The 23,673-nt window shown below is 44.5% G+C and overlaps 1 protein-coding gene across 5 annotated transcripts; it reads left to right on the top strand.

The window, feature by feature from the left end:
- Positions 1-2,530: 2,530 nt before the first annotated feature.
- LPAR4 (lysophosphatidic acid receptor 4) lies at positions 2,531-14,681 on the top strand. Of its 5 annotated transcripts, none has more exons than XM_032196577.1 (3): positions 2,531-2,866; positions 5,214-5,455; positions 12,997-14,681. In XM_032196577.1, exon 3 carries the CDS (start codon positions 13,150-13,152, stop codon positions 14,194-14,196), a length of 1,047 nt encoding a protein of 348 aa, XP_032052468.1. In that variant the 5' UTR covers positions 2,531-2,866; positions 5,214-5,455; positions 12,997-13,149; the 3' UTR covers positions 14,197-14,681. The 5 variants fall into 5 exon arrangements, with proteins under 5 accessions (XP_032052468.1, XP_032052472.1, XP_032052469.1 ...); XM_032196579.1 differs by lacking the exon at positions 2,531-2,866 and adding an exon at positions 3,561-3,865; XM_032196581.1 differs by lacking the exon at positions 5,214-5,455 and having other exon boundaries at positions 2,531-2,676.
- Positions 14,682-23,673: the final 8,992 nt, after the last annotated feature.

Raw genomic sequence — 23,673 nt, 5'->3', positions numbered from 1 at the left:
GCAGGTTGGGCACAGGCTTTTCTACAGCAGGGAGGGCTCCCCAGTGCCTCCCATCATCTGGGATGTGCTGCCGTACCCAGATGAACTAAAGCCCTGCAATATTTAGCTACCAAATGACAAATTAAGTCTGCAGCTGTAAGAAAGCAAAGAGAGGAAATAAGTCTTGCCAATGAACAGGGGAGGAAGGGGAAAAGCTAATGTCTATATCATATATATTCCAGTGGCCTTTAAAATGCAATTTTGATTTAGTTTCTGCTCTTTGGCTCCTCTGAGAGCTTGTAAGTGCCCTGAAGTAGGAGTCTGGGCACAATAAAGCATCGATTGACTGAAATTGTTTGACAGCATAAGAGTTAACCATTAATCGTCCAGAAATGCCGTATGCTACTGTTCTGGGTACATTTTTTCCGAAGTTCAGGTATTCCTGCCTGGCTCATATCAACAGGAATTTCGTATGCCAGTCCAACAGCCCCCGGACCATGAACACAACAGGCAACCAGAAACACAAGAGAAGAAAAACATCAGTAAAACAAGCAGAAAATCAGAGTACTACAAACAGGGGGTAAAACTTGTGCTTAAACATGTTATGCCTTCTCAGCAGCCATGGTTTCCAATGAGACAACAGTCCAGTTTGCCTTGTTTTCCAAAATAACGAGAGATTATTGATGTACTGCCAATGTTTTAACAAGGAGAGCTTGCTACATCTCACCCTATCCCAAATCTAAGATGAACACCATGAGATCAGGGTGGGGACAGCAGCTGAGTGGTGCAGAGAGGGGAGATGAAGAGCCACGAAGTCTACTCATTGTTTTTCCATTTTAAAGAAAACACTCGCCTGTAACTGTAACCCAGAAGAGAGGCAGCCACCTCCGTTTTTCATGTTTGGCAAACAAACCTATGTTAAGGGTACTTTGCTGGAAATGTTTGTACTTTATTCGTTTAAAAAAATATACAGAGCACATTGATAGCACAGCATTTGGCCTATTTAAACTGGTGTGGCAAGAGGGCAAAAGCATGTTGTGCATTGCTTTGCGAAATGTCCCGTGGATGGGACCAGGAAGATATTGCTCTGGGGACCTTTTCTTTCTCTTTAATACAAAAAACTTTTTATGTTCCATAGGGGAAAAAATATATATATATACATGGGCCATCCCAGAGGTTCTACTACATACCATCTAGTTTTGGTTATAGCTAGCAGAAAAAGATGCTCCTTTTTAAAGAACAAAAAGAAAAGGCAAGGTGACTGAATACCCTGTTCACTAGAGATGCTTTGAGTTCAGTAGTAACCCTGGATGGAGAGCAGGTTGTAACCACTGCAGTGGATTAGAATGACGAATTCCATGAAGGACAAAAATACCATCCCCAATCTCCTGTTTAGTTAGCGGTAACATTATAAGGAGGAGTTCCTGAGAGCCCTTGAAGTTCACAACAGCTGAAGACTTTTGTTAAGAGTGTTTAATTGAACCAATTTATCTAGAGAGAAAGCAAACATGCCAGATAGGTACAGCTGCTTGGTTCAAATCCAAAAGCATCAAAGTTGGCATAATTGCTACGTTCTGGCCAAATACTGAATGAAGCACAGAAGGTTTTTTAAAAATAAATAAATAAATAAATAAATGTCCTGTATTTATTCTTCAAGGAGTAATTTGGCCCTCTTCCAGCTTCAGCAGAACTACAGCAAGCCTCCCTAACGGGTTTGCCCAGGGACCGGTACCTCTGAAGGCTCAGCCATGAGACATCCATCCACAAAGGTATCAATGTGCTCACCCTACTCTGCATCACTGCTTGCAGCACACCCAGCCCCAAACCATCCAAACCATGCTTCTTTCCCCAAACAGAGGGATTTGAAATGCAGACTCGTTGTTTAATCAGTCCCCACCCACCAAGGGTATTCGCACTCGCATAAGAATGGTGCCAGGGGCTGAAAAGCTGCAGCATTATACCCGAGCAATCAGCCTTGCCACGAAAGCATGAGCATGCCCACAAGCCAGAAAAGCTGACTGCTGGTCACACATTTTGGGAAGGATGGAGGAAAGTTGGTAATTCCTGACTGTGAAGGCTTTACCTGCTGCAGTACAGCAAGCCAGCGGGCTGGCCTGCTGCACCGAGGGGCAGCCCACGGGCATCCTACTGGCTCTGTGCCCAGCCACAGCACGCGAGCCAACTGCTTATACTGGTGGGTTTTGCATCTTAAGCCCTCCCCAGCCCCTATTTTCATCCCTGCACTTGTGCACCAGTGATGTGTGGCGATGGCCGTCCCTTTACAATTTACCCAGATTATCTCTCATCTTTACGTGCCAGCTGAAAAAGGGAAAAAATGGCCCTTTGACCAGCAGGAATAGGAAACATCTGCACCTTCAGCGTTTTCAATTTAAATCCACACTTGCGTTTTACAGTCGATGTAAACTGCGAGCCCTCAGAGGATGAGGTTTTGCAGACTGGAGCGAGGCTGTTACATGAGATATTCAGGAAGTTATTTGAATCGACTGGATAAAAGCCGGTGGCAGCTGGGCGTGCTGCAGAAGCGAGACAGAGACCGCTGCATCAGCCACCAGCCCAAGGAATAACATTAGTTCCAGCTCCACAATGAGTTGTTTACTGGCCTTGGCTGCCTGTGGGAACAGCCAAGAGGAGCAGAGGAAAAGGACAGACGAGCACAATGCGAGCGAGACACATTAGGTGGGAGGCTGGGCTTTGAAAGCACACTCAGGATTTCAAACCTATGGAACTGCAGAGGGCTGAAAAAAGAAATAAAAGGGCACTGGCTGCTGCACGGCGTAAACAGGCTGAGACAAATAAGCCGGCTGCTGCATTTCTCCTCCCTGCTGCCTGAAGATCCTCTGTCCTAGCTGGAGGGCTGATATGAAAGGTAAGAGATAAAAACACAGCTTGCAGCTACAGGCTCTGCTGGAGGGCAGATTCACCCAAAGGCAGCAGCAGCTCTCAGGGCAGGCTGCACAGGCAAGAGTCAGAAGGCAGTGTTTAGAGTTGTGCCCCTACATTTTTCTGAGAGCTTACAGGTTTTCCAGCAGGAACTTTCAGGCTTTCAGAGCAAACTGCTGGGGAGAAAGAGTCCAGGCAGCTCTAGGCAACCCCTTTGAGAATTTTTCCCAAACAAAAAGCAAGCAAACAAAAAATCTTTCTAAACAGATTTGGAAAGCTATTCTGTTTGTACAGAAGGCTTTGCTTTGCAGCTCCCTGGCGCTACCCAATGCCTCCCTGTCTCCCACCCCCTCCTCACTTTTAATTTTTCAATCGGAAGGACAAAAAACAACAGCCACGCAAAGGAAAATCCGAGCTTTTTAGAGTTTTTGCCTGGCGTGGGCACTCCTGCGGGCTGTGTCCGGGTGCTGTCACCCCAGCCTCGGTGCTCCCCATCGCCAGCTGCCCCTGAGCTGCTCACCCTCACCCAGAGCCAGGCGATGCTCAACGAGGGAGAGAACCCAGCCAGAGGGACCCAGCACAGAGCCAGGCGCGGGGCGGGCTCTGGCTCCAATAATACATCCCTGCCCAATGGAAAGCGTTTCCTACAGAGACCCCCAAGGGTTCCCCCTGCCCACAGCCCCTGCACAGACATTGGGCCCATTCTTGCGTCCCGTTTCCCAAGACACGATGGCTGCAGCCTTCAGCAGTTTTGTTCCCTCCCCGAACAAAGGAACGGAGAGAGCTGCCGGGAGCTTTGCGCTTTAAAGATGAACGGCAAACTTTTAGGAGCGAGAGCCTGCAGATCTTCCGTGTGGGACTAGCTCGGCGTTGGCTCCGTGCACAAGAAAAGGATAAATGGGGGCTGTCAGGGGGGAATCGGTCCGAAATCCGCCGAGCGGCTCGGTGCCACGGGCGTGATCTCAGCCCCGGCTGCTCTGCCCCGGTAAGTGCCTGCTTCTTCGCTAACGCAGCAGAAAAGCCTCCAAGATTTCATGTCAACCCTGAAAAAAAAATGATTTTAGCGTTTCCTAAAAGCTGCCAGCTCAGACAAAGCTGGGGTATAAATCTAGGCGGCTGGGCTCGAGTTGTGCATTTCAATGGAGATTAGCAGTGTTTTTTCTGCACAGGCAGATCTCATTCCTCTTACTTGAGCTGTGCTGTGATTTGGATGGAGGAGGTGAATGTTTCTGTTTAAAGGGAAAAAGATGATCTCTCCAACTTTTTGGAAAGTAGTTACTGGATAAGCTGCTTGTCCCAACTGTTGCTGTGGAAATCGTCATAATTCACATCATAATTCTCATTGTGTTGCTGCAGATGACACGTTAAGGACTTTTCCATCCCTGTTGTTTGTTGCAGATTTGTGAAAAATATGCCTGGCTGAGGGCTTTTTTTTTTTTTGTACTTGAAGTCAGTATTGTAAAAACACTTTAATAGGAGCTTAAGAAAGGATTCTATATAAATAAATGCGGCTTAAACTTAATGATTTTACAGTGATACATGCCTTCTGCTTCATGTACTGTGAGATCTGGTTTCTATAGGCTACATTAAAATTAGGAAATGTTGCATTTTTTGTACTGCAGAAGTGTAGCATTTTGCTTATCTTTTTGACTTCCATTTATGGCCAGAATGCACTCCTTTTAATCTCAGTAGTAAAATTCCACTGGAAAAAAAAAATCCTATAGAGCGCTAAGCAGACAAAACTAACGTTGTCAGAAGTAAAATGAACGATGAACAACATACTGAAAACAATTTGAAGATGCAGCCATTTGGAAGAAATAAGACAATACAGTATAAAATCACTGCAGAAATTTTGCAAGAAAAGATTTTTTTTTTTTTTTAATGATTGTCCTTAATCTTTCTTTGAGAGGAGACAACTGTGTGATTTAGCACTGCTCCCCTATATGAACAGAATAGTAAAACCAAGATGATGGGAAGTGCAAAGTTCACAGGTCGGTGATAAGGATATTGCCCCCTCGTAGCAGTTTTTCATCTTCTTTCCCTTACTAGCATTCTGAAAGCCAAAATAAATCAGGCAGGAAACTAACCTTGCAACTTCAGGGGGTTCAAAGCCTATTCATTTTGAAAGAAGGTCCTGAAAAACATGGGAGGGAGGAAGGGTGGGGGAAGCTGAGCATGCATTTCACTTTAATCCTCTGAGACTAAAAATGAGACTCCTGCTTGGCTGGGGCTAGGTCAGTTGATAAAAATCTGGAGTGAGGAGCTGAGCTTGTATGCAGAGAGACAAACGGAACCAATGCCTGAACGTGATTACCCGCTCGCTTTCATTGCAGAGTATTGCAATGAGACAGAAAATGTGAAAAACTGCACCTTCCAGTTTTCTGAGCGACAGCAGCGGTAACATTAGCTGCGCCTGAGCTCTGCAGCCCGCACCGGAGAGAGGACGCACCCCCAGCTGTAAGATGGTTGCCCTCCTCCAGCCTGTCACCTCACGGCTGGAGCACAAGAGGAGGAATTAAGGCAATTTTACCCAAACCTTCAGCCAGATCCTGGGGACAGGGAGCAGGATAGGAAGGTAGGTAACTTCTGTGCTTGGCACGGGAACAGAGCGAGAGGAGGTTGCTCCTTGAGGAGCGCGGTTCATGGCAAAGCCATTTGGGAAGTCCCAGCCGAGGACTCTGTTCCTGTGGCACTGCTTTAGCACTTGGGACACGGCTGCTTGCAGCAGACAGAGCTCAAGCCCCTGCTGGGTGCTGCCTGGGTGCCCCATAAAGGGGTGCCAGAGCTCCTCTGCCCCGTGACCTGCTCACCCAGGCAGCAGTGGCCTGCTGTGTCTTCTGGTGCATCAGGAGGAATGGTAAATGCCTACATGTAAGATAACCTCAAACTGCCATTGATATTTTATTAATCACATAAGATTTGCTGAATCGATGAACTAGAGTCTGCTCGGTCTCTCCAGGGCCACACATCTACCTATGGCAATGTTTGCGATGCACCTGGGCAGGCTGCAGCAAACTCCAGCTAAAGCCGTGGTGTCAGGGCTTCCATTTACTGGTGTCTGACTGTTGTGTACATGGATGATGTGCTGACCCCTGTCTGATGGCCCATAGTCACAAATGACTATTTGGGTGGCTGGTAAGCCACCCCATCCATGGACTGAGATGGGTGAGGATGGCTCCCAGAGCTCGCATCCATTCCTCAGGAGGTCTTTCCAGGTCAAGTGTGTGTGCAGAAGCTCTGCTCCTTCACACACTGCACCTCCTCCATAAATAAGGACCTGATTTAGTCTCAGGGAAGGGGAGCTCACTGCCTTTCACAAAAGGCAAATTCTCTCCTTGAAAAGAGGAGCTCTTTATTCCCCAAAATAGACAGTGCACCATCTTCTGAGCTCAGTCCCATAAGAGGGGATAAAGATGCATATGGCATCGGAGCCAAAGTAGCCTGAGCTGACCCTAGCTGCAAGGAAAGTTTTCTGAACCATTTGTAACAGTTTGGCTTGGTTTTGTAGAAAACACAGGCTCTTTACCTTGGCAAATGAAAATGAGGGGCATTCACTGGTCCCTAAGTCCTGAGACAAAGGCGGGTGCTAACAACATGGCAGATTGCTTTCTCTGTATGTCACTGTCACAATATCTTAAGTCCCTAATATACGCCCATAAACAGATAGCCACAAATGAAGCTCTTTTTTTTTTTTATCAAATATTATTCCTATTTTCATTTTTGAACCCACAGATAACATCATCTTCTTCCCCAGCAGGCATTTGCTTTTACATGGGAAAGAGAAATTATATGCCCCAGTGAAAGCAGGGGGCCTTATATCATGCCAAAGTATCACTCCCCTAAAAAAAATTTCTAAGCAACTTCAGGAACTGCCCTCACTGGCTGAGATTTGGTGTTTTTGCATTGTGGAGTCATTTTATGTTTATTTTAACGCCCTGCTGCAATGCGTTACCCTGTAGCTCTTACAGAAAAATAGTGTAGCTGCACGCTGTGCTTCCCCACACGTGCTTCCATTATACACCAGTGAATATTTTTCAAGGCCCTGCTGCTTTCCCCAGAGGGGTGGGGAGGGTGGTACGGTGTGGGACGGCACATCTCCAGTGCTCCCAAGGCCAGATGAGACTACAGCTGCCCACATCACCCACCCCGTCCACACTCCTGTCAGAAGGGAGCACTCAGACCTTCCCCTCTGCACCCAGAATAAAGCATTTAGAGAGAACAAAGCCCTGTTTTATCTACTCCAGACAGTAAATGAATGCAGGGCACAGATCCTTCAAGGTCCTGAGCGCTGGAGTGAAATACAGGTTGTCTTCTGTCCTGCTAATTTCCACGGATGTGGACCCACAAGGAAACCAGCTGTCCTCCCCTGTACTGAGGTTTAGCTTGCAAAAGCTGAAATAGGCATCTGTGCTGTGGTGCTGGCAGCTGGATGGAAGCTTGTTGATGCTAATATATGCAAAGAAAAAAAAAAAGCCTATAATTTTTGGATAAACAGAGGTGAAAGTTCAGCTCTCCTGCTTCAGCAAAGGGACTGAAAAGGAACCATGGCTGTGGGAGCGATGCTCAGGTGAAAGGAGGGCTTCATGCGGCTGCAGGCGCCTCACGAGGAGCAGGGTAAAGGCAACAAGAAGCCCAAAAGCCAAGCAATCACCAAGGAACCACTGGAAATTGTGTCAGAGAAGGCAAAGAAAGGAAGCTTTTTGGGCAGAACGCTGGCTGGAAAGAGTTTTGGAAGCATAAGCAAATAAACCAAGTTCTGTTGTTGGATTCCCAAGCGGTTCAGGGAAACAGGACTCTCTTATTTTTTTCTTCTTAAACATGCTTTGTAAATAAACAGGGCTACATCAAAGGCACAGCTACCTCCATCACCAGTTTCTACTCCTGAGCGAAAACAACCTGTAAATCTTCAAGAATTGGGCCAAACAGTGCAATGATGCTTTTCCTCAATCATTTTTTTTTTTTTTTTAATTTGCATCTAAATCTTGTTACCATGTTCTCTATTGAATCTAGCAATAGTATTATAAAGTGATCTCTATTTAGAAAGAAACTCGAGAGTGAGAAGAGCAGCATTCCTACAGTCCTCCATCATCAGACTGATGGTTCCTTTGCAAGCAAAAGTGTCCCCCTTACAGGAATAAGATAATGCAGACTTCGCTGGGAAGTTTGGGGTGATTTCCACAGCTTCTGGGCTGTGGGCCAGGCCTTCTGAAAGCAGTCGTGGATGTTGAGGCCAAAGCACTGCAAGGGTTAAGGGGGTGATGTAAATGGAGAGAGACATTCTCAGTGAAAACAAAAAGAGAGTCATGCCCTGAGGATCAGTGTCTGAATATGGGGTAAGTCAGTTCACTATTCTCTTCAGAAGGAAACATTTTAATTAGCTCAATACAAAACAGATACAGCACAGAGAAGTCACCATGAGCAGGAAATGCTTTGTGGGTCTCAAAGGACAGTTAGGAGACAACTGGCAGTGCTGACCAATTAACAACAACAAAAAAAAAAGAGGCACCATTAGGTTTGGGTCCGATAGGCTCAGGTTTCCACTTCCCAGCTCCATCTTTGAGAGGAATGAAACCGGGGCCTTGCTACAACTCTCATCCTGGCTCCCAGGCAGGAGAAGGGGGTCATGAAGGCTCCCAGAGAGCCAGAGCCACCAGGGCGGTGGCAGGAGGACAGGAGGGGCTGGCACAATTTTGCCAGTTTGTTCTTCCTCTGCCCAAGACTGGGAAAGCCGCCGGTGAAACCTGATGGACTGAAACAACCAAGCATAACTTGTGGGATCACCTTCCCAGCAGGTGTGAGAGATGTCATTACGCTGGTGGCAAATCCTGGGGAATCGAGGTACCGCTGGCATTGAAGGCCCTGCCACAATAAGTGTCAAAGTCATGAATAAGAGCCTTTCTGCTGCCTTTTATGCTAATCGCCAGAAACCATCCCCTCCTGCCCTGCACAGCCTAGGCATTCTCTCCGATAAAACACAGGGAAGAATGGCCCTTTGAAGCGACAGAAACCTTCGCTGGACTTCAAAGTCACCCTTCTGTCTGCTTCTTTCCTACTGTTCTCAGCTACATCACTTCGGATTAGTAAATGAAAGGGATTAAAGCACTTGTACTTTCCATCCCTTCGGATAGTCAGCAGTGCTTTGTTTCCAGGCAGCTGCTTCGCTTCCCATCACCTAACCCTTCCTGCTCCCACCCTGCTGGGAGGAAACACATGCACAGGTTACCTTAAGGCTGCAAAAGGTGCTAGGGAAGATGGAGAGCTCAAAGCAGTCAGTTTAACAGCCAAACCCAGACTTGGTGTCCCATGAAAAATTCAGTTGGTGCTGCAAGCACCCCTTCCCTGCAGCAGGAGGTCCATCAGCACTGGCTGTGCCTCAGCCCCTGCCATGGGTCACCGGGAGAACGGAGCCAGCGTGTGACAGCAACTGCCCTGCCAGCCTCAGAGAGGGAAAAGCCAGCAGCCAGATTCCCCCAAACTGGAGAGTTGTTCTTAAAACTGCTTCTGCTTCATGTTGTCAGAGTGCTCCTTGCAACCAAAAATACAAAATAGCAAAGCTCTTACTGAAGAGAGACACTTGGTGAGCTGAAATCCCGTTGTGGTTACAGATATTGCAGGAGTAGCAACGCAGTTTGGGCTCAGGGAGAGGCTGCATTGCTGCATCTCCATTGTTGCTTTGCTTTCTTTGATTTTACATTGTGTGGTTTTCAAATGAGTATCTGTAAGCATTTACAAATGATCATTTTGGTTTTATGATTGCCCACTAGCAGTGCCATAGGATTATCAAAAACATTCACTTTTACAGCTAGAAAATAGCTGTTTCTGTCTATAAAATCTATATTTGAACAGTTACAGTACATCTCACCTTACCCTGTAGTGCTTACAACTGTCTGGAAGAATCCAAGTCATAGAGCTTTATGCAGAATTATCTAAACAAAAGTCTTCAAAACAAACAAGCAAGAAAAAGAAAACAAAAACAAACCAAAGTCCCAACAATAACAAAAGCTTTTTTGGGCCTTCTGCATAATTACAGTGGAATGAAGGAGAGAAATAAACACCAAGATATTGAAGACAAGATAGTTTGCAGGAGTAAGACCATCACACACAGTCTCACTGGTGGGTGCAAAGTGCACATCATGCAGTTGTTGTACCTCCTGGGTAACAGGGAAGTGAAAACCCCTTAATGAAAGGAGTTCTTGTTGAGCCAAGGCTTAAAGCACGTGCTAGGCCCAAGGAAAATATTTATTTACAAGGTCAGGGTCTGAGTCTGTCAAAACACAAGTCCTGCTATAACCTAGAGAGATTTCAGGACAAAACCTACTGAAAACACCCCAGAAATGATATTCCCACCTTTTGATCTCTCAGTTTTTGGCTTCAGGTCCTATAAAGCCTGTATCTCACAAGATTAGAGAGAACTAACATTTTAAAAAAGCATTGCTAGGTTGTTGGGCTTTTTTTCCCCCAGCAAAGCAACAGAGGTGAGCGCGATATAGATGAAGAGCATCCTGCTGCTTTAATCCTGAGTGAAAAGAAGGAAAGGGAGTCTTGCATCCAGCAAACTAAATCTGCAGAATGATGCTGCAGAATTTAAAGCACATGCCACAGTTTGAAAGCAGCTTGTCACCCTGTTTAAACATCTCTGTGTTAGATAGGTGAACAGCACAGGCTTGTATTTTCAAGACTGTAACCTGGCTAGACAACTGCTGGGAGGCAGTTCGCAGATTTATACACCAGAAAAACTGATGTTGGCCCCTGCAGTTGTCTGATACAGAGCAGGAAAAGGATCCAATAATCAAGCACCTTTCCTCCTGCATAACAAGCACCTGGGTCAGGCTGCTGGCAAAGACCACTTATGGCAGTAGTAAAGGTAGGAATTTCAAAGTCTTAAGCCTGCCATGTCAAGTCTTGCTTTGAGGAATAACTGAAACCCTGAGCTACGTGCACAGATTGGGAAGTGGGGTTTCCATCTGCCTCCCATGAATAAAATGGGAAAAACACAGATGAGCAAAAAAGCCCAAAGAGGCCTAAGGAACATTTTGCTCCCCCACATAGCCCTTTCCCACACTGTCCACCCCCAGCCCTGTACGACACATAACGAATCATCTGCCCACAGCTGCTCTGGAGACAGCCCGAACCTGGGCTTTGATCTCATTTGCCATTGCCACACAATCAACAGTAATCAGATAAGGGCACATCTATTTCTGATCTGAATATTTGCTAATGCAGGATATCGTTATCACAAACATGCAGTGCAAAAGGCAAGGAGGAGTTCGCTAATTCGGGTTAAGAGCTTGTGTCAGTCATCTGTGGTAGTTGATGCACACACAGCAGATCCACCCAGGACAGCAAACCAGCTCAAAGCACTGCTTTGATGCCCCAGACCTGATACTATCCCTGCAGAGGGCAAGAAACCTCCCTGACAGGATACACGCAATAGTATCAAGACATCTTTTTGAATGTCAAAAAAGTTAAAAATCATCTGACAAGTGAGATCTGGGGATCCTCCCTTCCCGTTCTGCTTCAAACCCAGCCGATCTACGATGGGCAGAGAACCATCTGGGTGACAGCGCTGCCTTCAGGGGCACACAGTGAGCCTGCTGCTGCCTGGGCTCTCCCAGAGGTGAGCAGAACTGGCACCTTCCACGTAGCAAAACTGTGGCTGCTGTGTCTTCCTCAGCACTTGACATTTTACCAGCAGACTCACTGCCAGAATGTAACAATAACTGTCAGCGTGAGTTTTTCCCAGTAGGAAAACATTTGATTCTGATCAGTTTGCATCTTAGGTTGTCTTGATTCCATGCTTTCTGACCCAGTTTGTTTGTTTACGTGTTGCCGTTTCAGTCTCTAACACAAACACATTCAATTACGTGTTTGCTGTTGTAACCATGTTGTCAGAGAATCACTTTCTGGAACAGATCCTACTCTTCACAGCGGTTTCATCTCTAAATTACTCTGCAGTTGTAGTTACTAAGATGTTCCTTAGATTACAAACTACAAAAGAATTTACAAACTTCGCTTTGTATTTGGTTTGCTTTGTTTAAAGAGGCAAAGTTCTCTGCCCAAGTTACCCAACTTTGCTGCACAGCTCCAAAATGTCCCACTGCCATGCCCACTTCCAGCTCACAAACCCAGTCGGTGAGACTCTCCCTTCGCTTCTGCTCACAGGCTGATACAAGAACATCAGGACAGTTCATACAACACTTATTGTTCATAAAGCACTTATCTCAAACAAACACCATTGTTTACTTAAAGTCTATACCTCTCTAAAGCTTACTGAATTGGACAAAGTCTTACAAGAGCGTAGTTCATGAATTTTTAAAAATTTCAAGTTCTCAAACTGGACAAAGAGGAGAAATAAGAAAATTGTCAGTGCAACTTAGAGAGGTGATTCTGCAAATCATTTTACATCTGAAAACCATCCCTTCAGTAAACAATACACGTAGTTTCTGTGAAAACAGTGAAACGATACACTTAGTTTCTGTGAAAAACGCAAATCTTTCAAAGTGGCAAGCATAAATTTGGAAAGCATTTTAGAAAGACTTCTGAAATATATTTTACACTTCGGAAAACATAAGGATGTTCCTATTTTCAAGCAGAAAAAAAAAAAAAAAAAAAGACAAAATAGCAATATGTCAATGATTTTATTGCTTTTATTGTTTTTTCATTAAGTTGTAAATTCATAAGTTTAATTCCTGCACTTTTCAAAATAAACATGAAAACTTTCAGCTCTTGTCACAAGTTTAGGTGAAGATTTCAGACCTAATTCCACACCTGGGCAATATCATGGGTCTGTGATTTAATTTCTGCCCAAGCACACTGGGCCAATTCCATCTCAAATTTTAAAGAAAAACCTTTCCAAGTGGAAAGCTGGAATTAGCTACCATTCTCCTTCCAATCGGAGGACAAGAGAGCAAAGGGGGAAGCAAGAGAAAAAGCCATGTCTTAACTGCTGTGTTCAACTTTGAAAAATCCCAGTTATGGTGAAATTTATGAAGAGTACTTGGTAAATTAATTACTGGCCTTGTTTGCACACCCATTCATGTGGAGGAGTATGTGCACTCAGACAATTTATATGATAGGAGGTTGCAAAACTGACGGCTTTATTTCTTTCTTCTTTAGGATGAAAGGACTTGCACTGAAGACATGGTAGCAGGGTGTCAAGCAACCTTCCTGGAATGCATTTCTTCAGGAAGAAAAGAGATCCCTGCCTTGTTTTATGGACGGCACTGAAGTAGACTTTGAAGTTCTTTGGAAGCACATCACAAACTTGGCATGGGAAACCACAGCAACAATCATACCTGTTTGACAGATGATTCCTTCAAGTACAACTTGTATGGAGCTGTGTACAGTGTGGTCTTCATCCTTGGTTTAATTACCAACTGTGCCTCCCTCTTTGTTTTCTGCTGTCGGATGAAAATGCGAAGCGAAACAGCCATTTTCATGACAAACCTGGCAGTTTCAGATCTGCTGTTTGTGTTCACTTTGCCTTTTAAGATCTTTTACAATTTCAACAGGCACTGGCCTTTTGGAGATAGCCTGTGCAAGATTTCTGGTACAGCATTTCTCACCAACATCTACGGTAGCATGCTGTTTCTCACTTGCATTAGTGTTGACCGTTTCCTCGCTATCGTCTATCCATTCCGGTCTCGTACCATAAGGACCAGAAGAAACTCAGCCATAGTCTGTGCAGGTGTTTGGATATTGGTCCTCAGTGGTGGGATTTCAGCTTCATTGTTTTCCACAACCAACATCTCCAACTCCAGCACAACTTGTTTTGAAGGTTTTTCCAAACGTATCTGGAAAACCTATTTGTCTAAGATCACTATATTTATTGAAGTGGTAGGATTCATAATTCCTTTGCTACTCAACCTTACGTGCTCTTCTTTAGTTCTCAGGACTCTCCGGAAACCTGCCACCTTGTCTCAGATCGGGACAAACAAAGAGAGAGTATTGAAAATGATCATTGTGCATGTGGCCATTTTTGTCGTGTGCTTTGTGCCTTACAATTCCATACTCTTCTTGTATGCCCTCGTGCGGTCCCAAGCAATAGCAAATTGCTCCTTGGAGAGGTTTGCGAGGACAATGTACCCAATCACATTGTGCATTGCAACAATGAACTGCTGCTTTGACCCGTTCATCTATTACTTCACATCAGAATCTTTCCAGAAATCTTTCAACATAAAGACCCAGATAAAAATGGATTCTCTTTTCAAGACTGAGACCCCTCTCACAAAGACTGCGCTACCAGCCCCACAGGATGAAATAAGTGACCAAGCTATTACAAATGGGGGAGATCCAACATCTGAATCCCATTTCTAGTGCCATGTTTACACATGGAGTTATCCCCCATTACTTTTTGATTAACACCATGTGTGAACTAGTTCTTTCAGAGCATATGGGTTCTTGCATGGCGTTAATGAAGAAAAGCTACTTGGGGATAACTACACAGGTAGACAAATTGTTATACCGGGATTGCCCCACCAGATGTGACAGGCAAGCATTACATAAAACTCCTGGTGGACCTCTTCGAAGAGCATGGATCGCTGACAAATGCACCAGCTAAGAAAGGAACAGAACAGATTCTTTAACCTAATATGCCAACATTTGGCATTTTTTCCCCCTAGTGGTTAACATAGGACCTGCTGGGAAACAATTTTTTTTTTTCTTAAGAGATCTGTCAATATTTCATGCCTTCTGGAAATGCATCATCATATGTTAACTCAGTAACTTCACACAATATGTATGTTTGCTTAAAAAAGGCATAATAAAAGCTTTTGGCTTTTCCTTGACTACAAGAGTATATAGATCCTGGCTTCACTAGGTACCTGCATATTAAGTTTATTGTATGGAAAGGCTTGGAATGTAAATAATTGTTTTGAAAGTAAGCAGATCGGTTACTTGATATAAAAAAAGTAATAATGATGCAGTTTTGAAATAAGTTTCATTTTTGTAAGATTAACATGTCTTGTAATTTATTTTAAATGACATCTCTAGGGAGAATTAAAGAGCACATTACTGCTCTGTTGCACCTGGGTTTTTACATCCCAGGAGATTATGGGACTTAACCCATAAAGTCAGCTAAAGGAAAGGGCCTGAAACCCCAGAGTTCTTGCCAGGCCAAGTCTCTTATGTGGAAATCACATACATCTGAAAGGCTGAAGAACCTTGGAGTACTGACCTCGCAAAAAAGCATGTTTGGATACAGAAAATTGATGTCAGTGCATCCAATTAACAGAAGATCTTGTGATTGCTTGGTTTGCTTTTTTTTTTTTTTTTTTTTTTTTTGTAAACAATCAACTAATTAAACTAGGTCTCAAAATAATTCCAAAAAAAAAAAAAAAAAGTAAAAATAAGTCACACTCTTCCTAGTTGCAATGTTTTCTTGTTTTGCAATTAATTTATTGCATAGCCTGCATTTCCTTTTACAGATATAGATTATATAAATGTGGAAAGTTAACTATCTGTATGTTGTTGCATTTTACTACATGGTTCATTTCTCCAGCTGTTGTTCCGCATTTCAAGCTGTACTGACCTTACCAGGCCAATTCATTCTTAAGTGTAAGACACATAAATGAGGAAACCAAGTAAACTTGAAAAAGTATGAAGTTTTACTTGTTAGATCAGTAATCTACATTTTCCACAGTACACCGTAATGCTACTTCTAGGGCTATATTGCCAAAAAAGACAAAATATTAATTGAACAGATGTTTTCCACTCAGCCATTTGTCTTACTTCCCTCAGATCAAGTCTCATGAGATATCAAGCTACACAAGCATGATTACTTCTTAAAGCAATCAGTTTTTTTGAAGTGTGAAAAGAATTCAGTGGCAAAGAAAAATGTTATGCTATAAAGGGAGTATTTATTAATACATTCACTTTGAATTAAAAAAATAATCTTCCCAAACTAGCTTACCAAGCCTAAAACAAACCCTAGAGGTCACTATTTAACCCCTAAATGGCGGCCACTTATCTACTGCCCCTGTCTGTTGGCTCTTACTGCAGAAAAGTATATGATTAACTCATTATGTGCAGAGTACTACAGCACCCAAACTATTCCACCTCAGCTTTGAGTTATGGCCATATTCACTAGAAACTTGCACACAAGGCTGGCTTAGGAGCTTTTTGCTGCATATCAAACTTAAACATCACTTTAGAGAAGAGAAAAAGGTGAAAAGCATTCAAACCCATTGGTGGAATAAAATTGATGTGGCAGGACAATGGCACAGTTACAATAAATTAATTACAATAAATTTGTCAGCAGTTGGGAAAAGTTTACCACAACTAGAAGCAGTGAGCTGTGTTTAATGAAGCTTTTAAGAAGCATTAATATCTGCTGAACACCTCTGCTCATCCCTTTACACTGAAAACACAAGACCCCAACATCTGATTTTAACTAGCATAGCTCTCACCTGCCACCTCCCAATGTTCCTCCCTAAATCCACCAACGTGGCCCTGTAATTCAGCACAGTCACTTAACCATACACTAAGTGAAAGTCCGTGCCATGCCCCTTTCCTTCCCATACAGGCCTGAACTATTTTAAACTTTTAAAGTTTCGTATTTCCTTTGGCTGATGAGCCTGTTTCAACACTTGCCATAAGATGTATACATTTCAGAGAAGCTGTTTCCATAACTTCAGATCAAAACGCAGAGCGAGGCGAGAGGCAGGGTTTTCCATGCACGACACTGCCTCTGAGGGCTGGGAGACATCTCAAGCTGGGCGAGAGGGATGGGGAACCCAGCCCCACTACTCTGCCATTAATGGGTTATTGAAAATAGCATTGGGTGAGATGAGTGCTGTATTCACAGGGATGGGAGAGAGAAGGGAAAAAAGAATACACTAAAAAGCTGAGGTTACAGTACTGAAGATTCATTTCAGCCTGTTAGAAAAATATATGGCACGTGAGTACATGGTCTTGTACGTGGTATAAAAAGCCTTCTTTCTTCAGCTTTACAAAGACTAGAAACTTGTTTATAGGCTAGCTTGCTCGCAATGAGCAACCTTTAACTGTCAGCTTGTAAACCTTACTTTAAAGCTGCTGCTTCCCACTCGCAAACAAGGAGCAGAAAGCCAGCATGCCCACGTCACACAGGGGTTAGGAGCTCTGAGGGATGAGGCTGTTCTCACCTGGTCACTCCGGTCTGAGCAGGGCAGAACCAGGCTCAGCACCAGGCCAACATCTTGTCTGCAAGGATCCTGGAAGACCTGCTCTGTGCTCCGCAGACCTTCCTCTAGCTAAAGCCAGGGGAAAAAACATCTAACCTAGAAACCACTGTCTAGCCTTCTTAAGGAAATGTTAAAAGAGAGGGGGAAAGAACTGTGTGTGACTGGACAACCTCCAGGCTGTACATACATAGCTTGACTGTAATCCGAGCATAATGGTTGTCTTTTTCTAAGTGAAACGAGTGCCAATGCTTACAAATTTCTGTTTGCAGTTTTATGGGGCAAGAGCTGCGGTCGATATTCTCACATAAAATGTAATACTATCATCATGTGCCAAAATGCTAACTGAAAAGATTCATTATTTTGTAATTTAATACCTTATAAATTATATGGAGATCATATGTTGACTGACACTCACATCTGGTAGGATAGTTCTTGACTAATCTTTTTTCTAGGTCAGGTACACCAAGTAAATGCTCTACGGTTTGTGTATAAATAACCAATTATGCATTCAGGAAGAAGAAAAGTAATTTTTCAGATGCTGGTAAAGCCAGGCTGGGAGGAATGATGGTGGTAAATGAAGAGTGGATTCACAGTTTTTCTGGCTAACACGCAGCAGAGTTCCTTCTGCCTAACAAAGGGCTATTGTCAGCAAACAGCACGCACCAGAACTAGGGGTTTAGAAGCAAAAATCAAATTAGAAGCTAATGCCTTTATCTAGCTAAAGCTAGGAGACAGGATGTGGCAGTGCTCTCAGATGCTAAACATACAGTGTTATTCAAGGGTTTCACTGCTCCCAGCCAGCTCACTTTTCCTATTCCCCATCCCTCCCTATGCGATTCACTCACTGTAAGCTCACCACAGCACTTTGCAGTGCTTTCCCTGCTGGCACGCCAGAGCTCTGAAAAGCAGCCTCTGCCCAACTGCCTCTGCATATGCACAGCTGTGCAATGTGCCGTGCCAGCCCGAGTTCCCAGGGTAGGTGTCATGATGTGAGGAAGCACAGCCTTGAACAACAGCCACCCCAAAAGCCCCTCCTCTCACAGGAGGATTTTTTTTTGGTAACACAGCAGACTCTACATCAGATGAAAGGCGCCAAGTGTTTGTGTGACAGCACAAATCTTCCCCATCTTCACAGAACCAGTGCAAATTACCCAGGCTCCAATGTATGAAGCACAAGGGCAAGGAGGCAGTGAAAGTCATATAAAAGTCATGCCCTGGTCCTTGCACAAGTTACAATGAGAAGTTCCTGTGCTGCCCATGCAAATACACAGCTGTTCCTCAGAGAGCAAAGCTGTTCCCCCCACCCTCATCCATCACAGCCCTGCTGTGTGGATTCAGCCTCTAAAGACACCCCCAGGATGGTTTTTGGAAGGCCTCCCTGTGGCGCTGCAGGGATGACAGGGAGACCCAGTCCTGCTCTGCTCTCTATGCTGTATAGACCAGAGGTCTTTCCTCTGGGAAACAGTAGGTAAAGAAGAACGGGACCAATCATGCTGATGAACTCTTACAGCACCTTCAGTGATCTTCTTGAAGGCTGGTGTCCCTACACAACTCCCCAGCACCACTCCGCGTCCCTCCCAGCGGGTGGATTTGCTGCAAAATGGGCAGGAAATGACTGTCTTGGAAATGCTGCCTCAGAACAGCAGCAGACAACAACAGTCCCTGTGAAGGAGCATTTACACAGGGCTCTGTCTGGAGAAAGAAAACAGGAGGCACATGGTAACAGGGAGGAACTGGGCCATGCACGCAGCAGCTGAGGCTGTTTCCACAGCACACTGTGGAGATGCTCAAACTGTCATCAACCCAGGCCAACAAATCCAAGTAAAACAGGCCAGAGCAGCACGGGGGCAGCCGTCCTGCAGAGCCGCCCCGTGCTGCTCCGCTGGGTGGGACACCAGAGCCAGGCCGCGCCTGCAGAGCGAGCATAACCCCAAATCCCCACTGCTGCCAAAAATACGGGCTGCAAGGGGTTCTTTGGGTGTGAGGTGAGGGCACCAACAAAACAGTCCTTGTTGCAGTAAGCAGATTATGTTGCTCAGCATTAAGAGGCATTGTTATTGTTCACAAGGCTAAAAAGTCCAAACCCTGTTTCTCCCCCAACTAATGCTCGAAGGGAGGTATTTTAACTCTGTATGACCTCAAGCTTACCTGAGAATCCTGCCTGGGTGTGAGCAGTGTATCAGGCCTCTGACACAGCTCGAACCACCACGAGGTGCTGTGCCACAGAGGTGCTGAATTTGCAAAGCAAGACTTGTGGTAGGTTCATGGTGATGTGCTCAAACAGCCTTGAAAGGGAGAACGATCCACACAGGACACATTTCTTACTTCCCATAGATGTTACAGATCCTCTTATCCATGTACTGATTCCAGCTGCTGGAATCTTTCATTGTTTGTCCTGCTCATACCCATATAAATTAACATGGGGCGGTTCTGCCCCTTGCTGTGCTTTTTGCAGGGTGAGGGAGCTGCCTGGGGTTGGGTAAAGGCAGGACAAAACAGACTGGCAGTCTTAAGCCCATCACTTAGTGCAGTGATTTTACCCCCATTTCACAGCAAAGAAAGAAAAACAGTGCTATTCCTGTTTTTCTATGGAAAATGTCACTTCACTTAAAAATAATATTTAACAGTGCTGGCTGTTCTCTCAGTTCTTAGATTTCATCTCTTCCATGGAAAAACAACAGGACTCATGAGCACACCTAAAACACCAGGACAAGAAAGGAGTCGGGTAGTTTTCTCTTTAGGATCACTGAATGCATGTTTTTCCAAAATATTTAACTGTCAAGTACCTAAGAAAACCCTACACTGGCTGTTCTCTGCCTGTGGGATTTAAACCAATGTAAATATTGTACAGAAATTAACAACGTGCATGTTTTGCACTGCTTGCTCTTTTCTAAATCCATGTGTGTGCACGTGTGTGCGTGCGCATAATGAAAAAGTTTTTTCCGGGAAAACAGCATGTGTGAGTATGCTCATTTATTCCTGACTTCTATAAATATACACATTAACTGGAATAATATTTAAATGGAAGGTTTTCTGTAGAGCTCTTGAGAAATGCTGGCTACATCCGTCATGCAATTTCCTGGAAGCCACGAGCATGGGAAACTGGTTGTTTTAACTTTTTGTTATACAACCCACCCTGACTGCATCTGAGGCACTGCATCACCACCTCAGTTGTCCCTGCAGTCGTGCCATGCTTCCTTCAAACTCATTCACCGTGGCACTTCTGAAAGTCAGCATCCTAGGACCACAACTGACAAATGAGGCCAGAACAGCTGCCAGAGAACCTATTTTTAATAAATTTACTTCCCTGACATCCCATCTCCCTTCACCAGCACCAGACAACAAAGGCAGAGCCTGGGCTGCCAAAATCCCCTTCTGCTTGTGCCTCCTGCAGCTGCCCTCCTTTTGGCAAGGACATCTGTAGTTCCTCTCTCACCCTCCCATTCCCTATTCCTCCTCCATGGGAGGAGTTTGCTGGCGAGCAGGTTACTGGAACAGCACACTGAGCCCAAAAGGAAAACGAGGGCAGACGTCTTCTCTAAGGGAAAAGGAAAGCATCCATCTCTAGGGCTGGTGTTTTGGCTTTTACATCAACTTCAAGCTCAACCTTGGCACAAAGCTCGTGTCCTCATACTAACAGAATAAAGTTAATCCAGAATGTCTCCTGCCCACTGGGCTGTGCCACTTCCAAAGCTAGCATCAGGCTGCGCTGTCCCTGCAAGTGACCTGGCAGAAAAGTGATCTTGGCAAAAGTGAATATTGAGATCCAACCCAAGGTGTCTGAACTGCACTGCACACCTGAACATCTGACTGAGGAGCTGACAGGCAGCAGAGGTATTATTTCATTTGCTAATCCAGGGACCTTGCTTTCTACAGCATGGATGTAGGACTATCTCCCATCCCATGACTCTACAACTTTCACATAGCTCACACAAGTAAAAAAAAGTCAACTTATGTTCTAATAATAAATCCTGTCATTATTAACGTTATAAACTCTAGCCTGCTCTGTAACTGTACATTACAGCCCTATGCAAAAAAAAATCACAGACAAAATACCAGAAAAATCTTGTGTAAGCATAGAGATTTAGCAAACTCAGGTGCTGACTGTGCTGCTCTAGGTAAGGCTGTAAAGGCATCTTAGCATGAGAATATTTTCTGGCAAAAATAGCATCATCAGTGCCCCTCGTATCAGGCTTGAAGCAACAATAGAATTGAGATCCACTCGTGCAACTGCAGAGCTATCAGAAACAAGATTCCCTGCATATGAAACAATATCAAGTAAGCAAAGTAACTTAAAAACAGTCTAAAGCCACGTACATAACTACTTTACTCTGCAGCCCAACCAGAAGGTAATTTGAGGAAACCATGATTCATTTTCAGATTTGTGAGGAAAAACAGTTCTAATTTATTAAAGGACAAGCTTCAGCCTCAGGTCCAACAATCACATCCTGCTAAATGTTCTTCTTGCAGTAAGATCTGTCTGGAGGTGATTTCTGGTGCCACACTAAGCAGGGTAGCTCCTCACTGCGGTCACTTAGTACGTGCACAGCTCGGAAGCCACAGATCAAGGGGCAAAAAACAACTTCGAATTCATCCACAAACCTAAAGATTTTCCATTGCAGATTGATCATTTGAATTGCATCTGTTCTCAGTATTGCTCATAGGAATATTTATTTGTAGGCAGGAAAAAAAAAGTGAACAGGCTCCCCAATCCCGCTCCCACTGGTGTGTATGGAAGAGGACGTACCTGTGTGACGGAGCCATCCCACCCAAGAGAAAGGGGGCTGGAGGTCAGAGCTGTTTGTCACTGTGCTGGTACAGCCACAGTGTGGTTGACCTTTGACAGTTCTGATACCCATCTTGTTCCCGTACATTATCTCACCATCAGAAACCAGCATTGCAGCCAGGGACCCCAGATAGAGATGAGGATGTGGGAGGTACATGAGACATTTCACTGTCATGCAGCACTTGCTAAATTCACAGAGTATATTTTCTAAAATAACTCCCCCCTTCAAATACAAGCAGTGATGATTAATACTCTGATACCGGGGCTCACAATTCAATCCTTTCTTTTTTGGGGGCAGGTGGTGTGGTGACAAATGAAGCCAGTCTCAGAGGCAGCTACCCACCCTTCTCACACCTCTCTAGCTCTTCCACCACCTCAAGCTCTGCATCAACTGACCGGGAGATCACCGCAACAAGACGTGTTAAATATAACCCTTATTTCCCCTCCCCTCTCCCTCAAAAGGCTGAGGGTCAGTATTTTTAACACGGATTGTTTATCACAGTTCCTGTTACCAGCTCCAGCCCCTCAGTGTCTGTCCTGGCATAATTGGTGGGGGGGGAAATGGGTGTAGGATAACAGCAAATTTTAAAGCCAGCTTTGCAGCTCAGGACAGTGCATCACAGAGCCATGCTCCCTGGTTAAATGCTGGGCATATAATAAAGTTTATTTTTATTTTTATTTATTTATTTATTTTAATTATTTATTTCCTTTACCTTTAAACTACCTGGCTGATAAGGTTAGTACCTGACCAAAGCCAGTCTCACCCATAGAGGTCACTGCAAAGCAACATACCTGGAACACTGCTCATAATTATCAAGGGTGATTGAAAGACTATTTCACAGTTCATAACCCACATGATTCCCACTGCATAACCTAGCTGCTGCATACATCCCCCAGCAGCCACCTTCCTTGCTTCCAGAGCTTGACATAATCTCCTGCTTTTACATGGTTATCTTAACCTGTCTGGGTTTGCACACCAGCTCCTGTATCAAAGTACATTCTGCTGATAGAGCAGCATGTCCTTGGACAAGAAATAAGCATTACCATTAAATGCAGGCTTTAAAGTTATGAGCAAGCTTGCAGCTGAGGAGGGACAGCTATCACCTTATCCCTGTTAGACACAGCAGGACAGTTAGAGCACACAGATCAGTTACAAGGCCAAAGAGGGAAAAAAGAGCTGGATAATCACTGTCAGGCTGTGAGTACAATTGCAGAGTCCTTGCGTGTGACAGACTGCCATGGCCTTGGGCCAGACTGACAGAAAAATTGCAGGACTGGACATAGTCCATTTAGGGTTATTAAATCATACGTGGATTTGTCCAACACCACAACCTCAGGCTGTGTGATCTAACACTTCAGTGATGGGCTTGAGGACGTGCTACAGTAAAACTCACAATAAGCAAATTTCCTTAAAAGTAAAACAAACAAAAAAACTCATTTAGTCACCAAACTATGAACTCATAACAGAGCCCTCAGTACCTAAGTCAGTAAAGTTAAACCAACATAAGCCTGTGATAAGCAAAAATGCCATACTGTAGTAGGCCGACTAATTTTTAATTGCACCTTTTGCTAAGGCCATCTGTTTTCTTCCCATTGACAATGCCTACAGAACACCTAGTGGTGCATTAGAGGAAGAGTTTGGTCTCCATTTTAAGGAGCATGCTCAAGTGCAATTCAACTTTGACAAAATTCCAGCTCCTCAGTGCCTGAAGAGCTGCCAAACAGCAATGCCCTCTGCACTGTAACCCAGAGGAGGAAGCTCACGTGCAGGGGACCAGGGCTCTGGACAACATGCCCACTAGGCAAGGTGACAAGTCATTAGGTCCAAATGCCTCTTGGTGACTG

Source organism: Aythya fuligula, chromosome 13 (assembly GCF_009819795.1).
Source record: "Aythya fuligula isolate bAytFul2 chromosome 13, bAytFul2.pri, whole genome shotgun sequence".
NCBI classification, from domain to species: domain Eukaryota; kingdom Metazoa; phylum Chordata; class Aves; order Anseriformes; family Anatidae; genus Aythya; species Aythya fuligula.
Note: the sequence above shows the minus strand (reverse complement) of the source record. Positions and strands in the feature narration are given on the sequence as shown.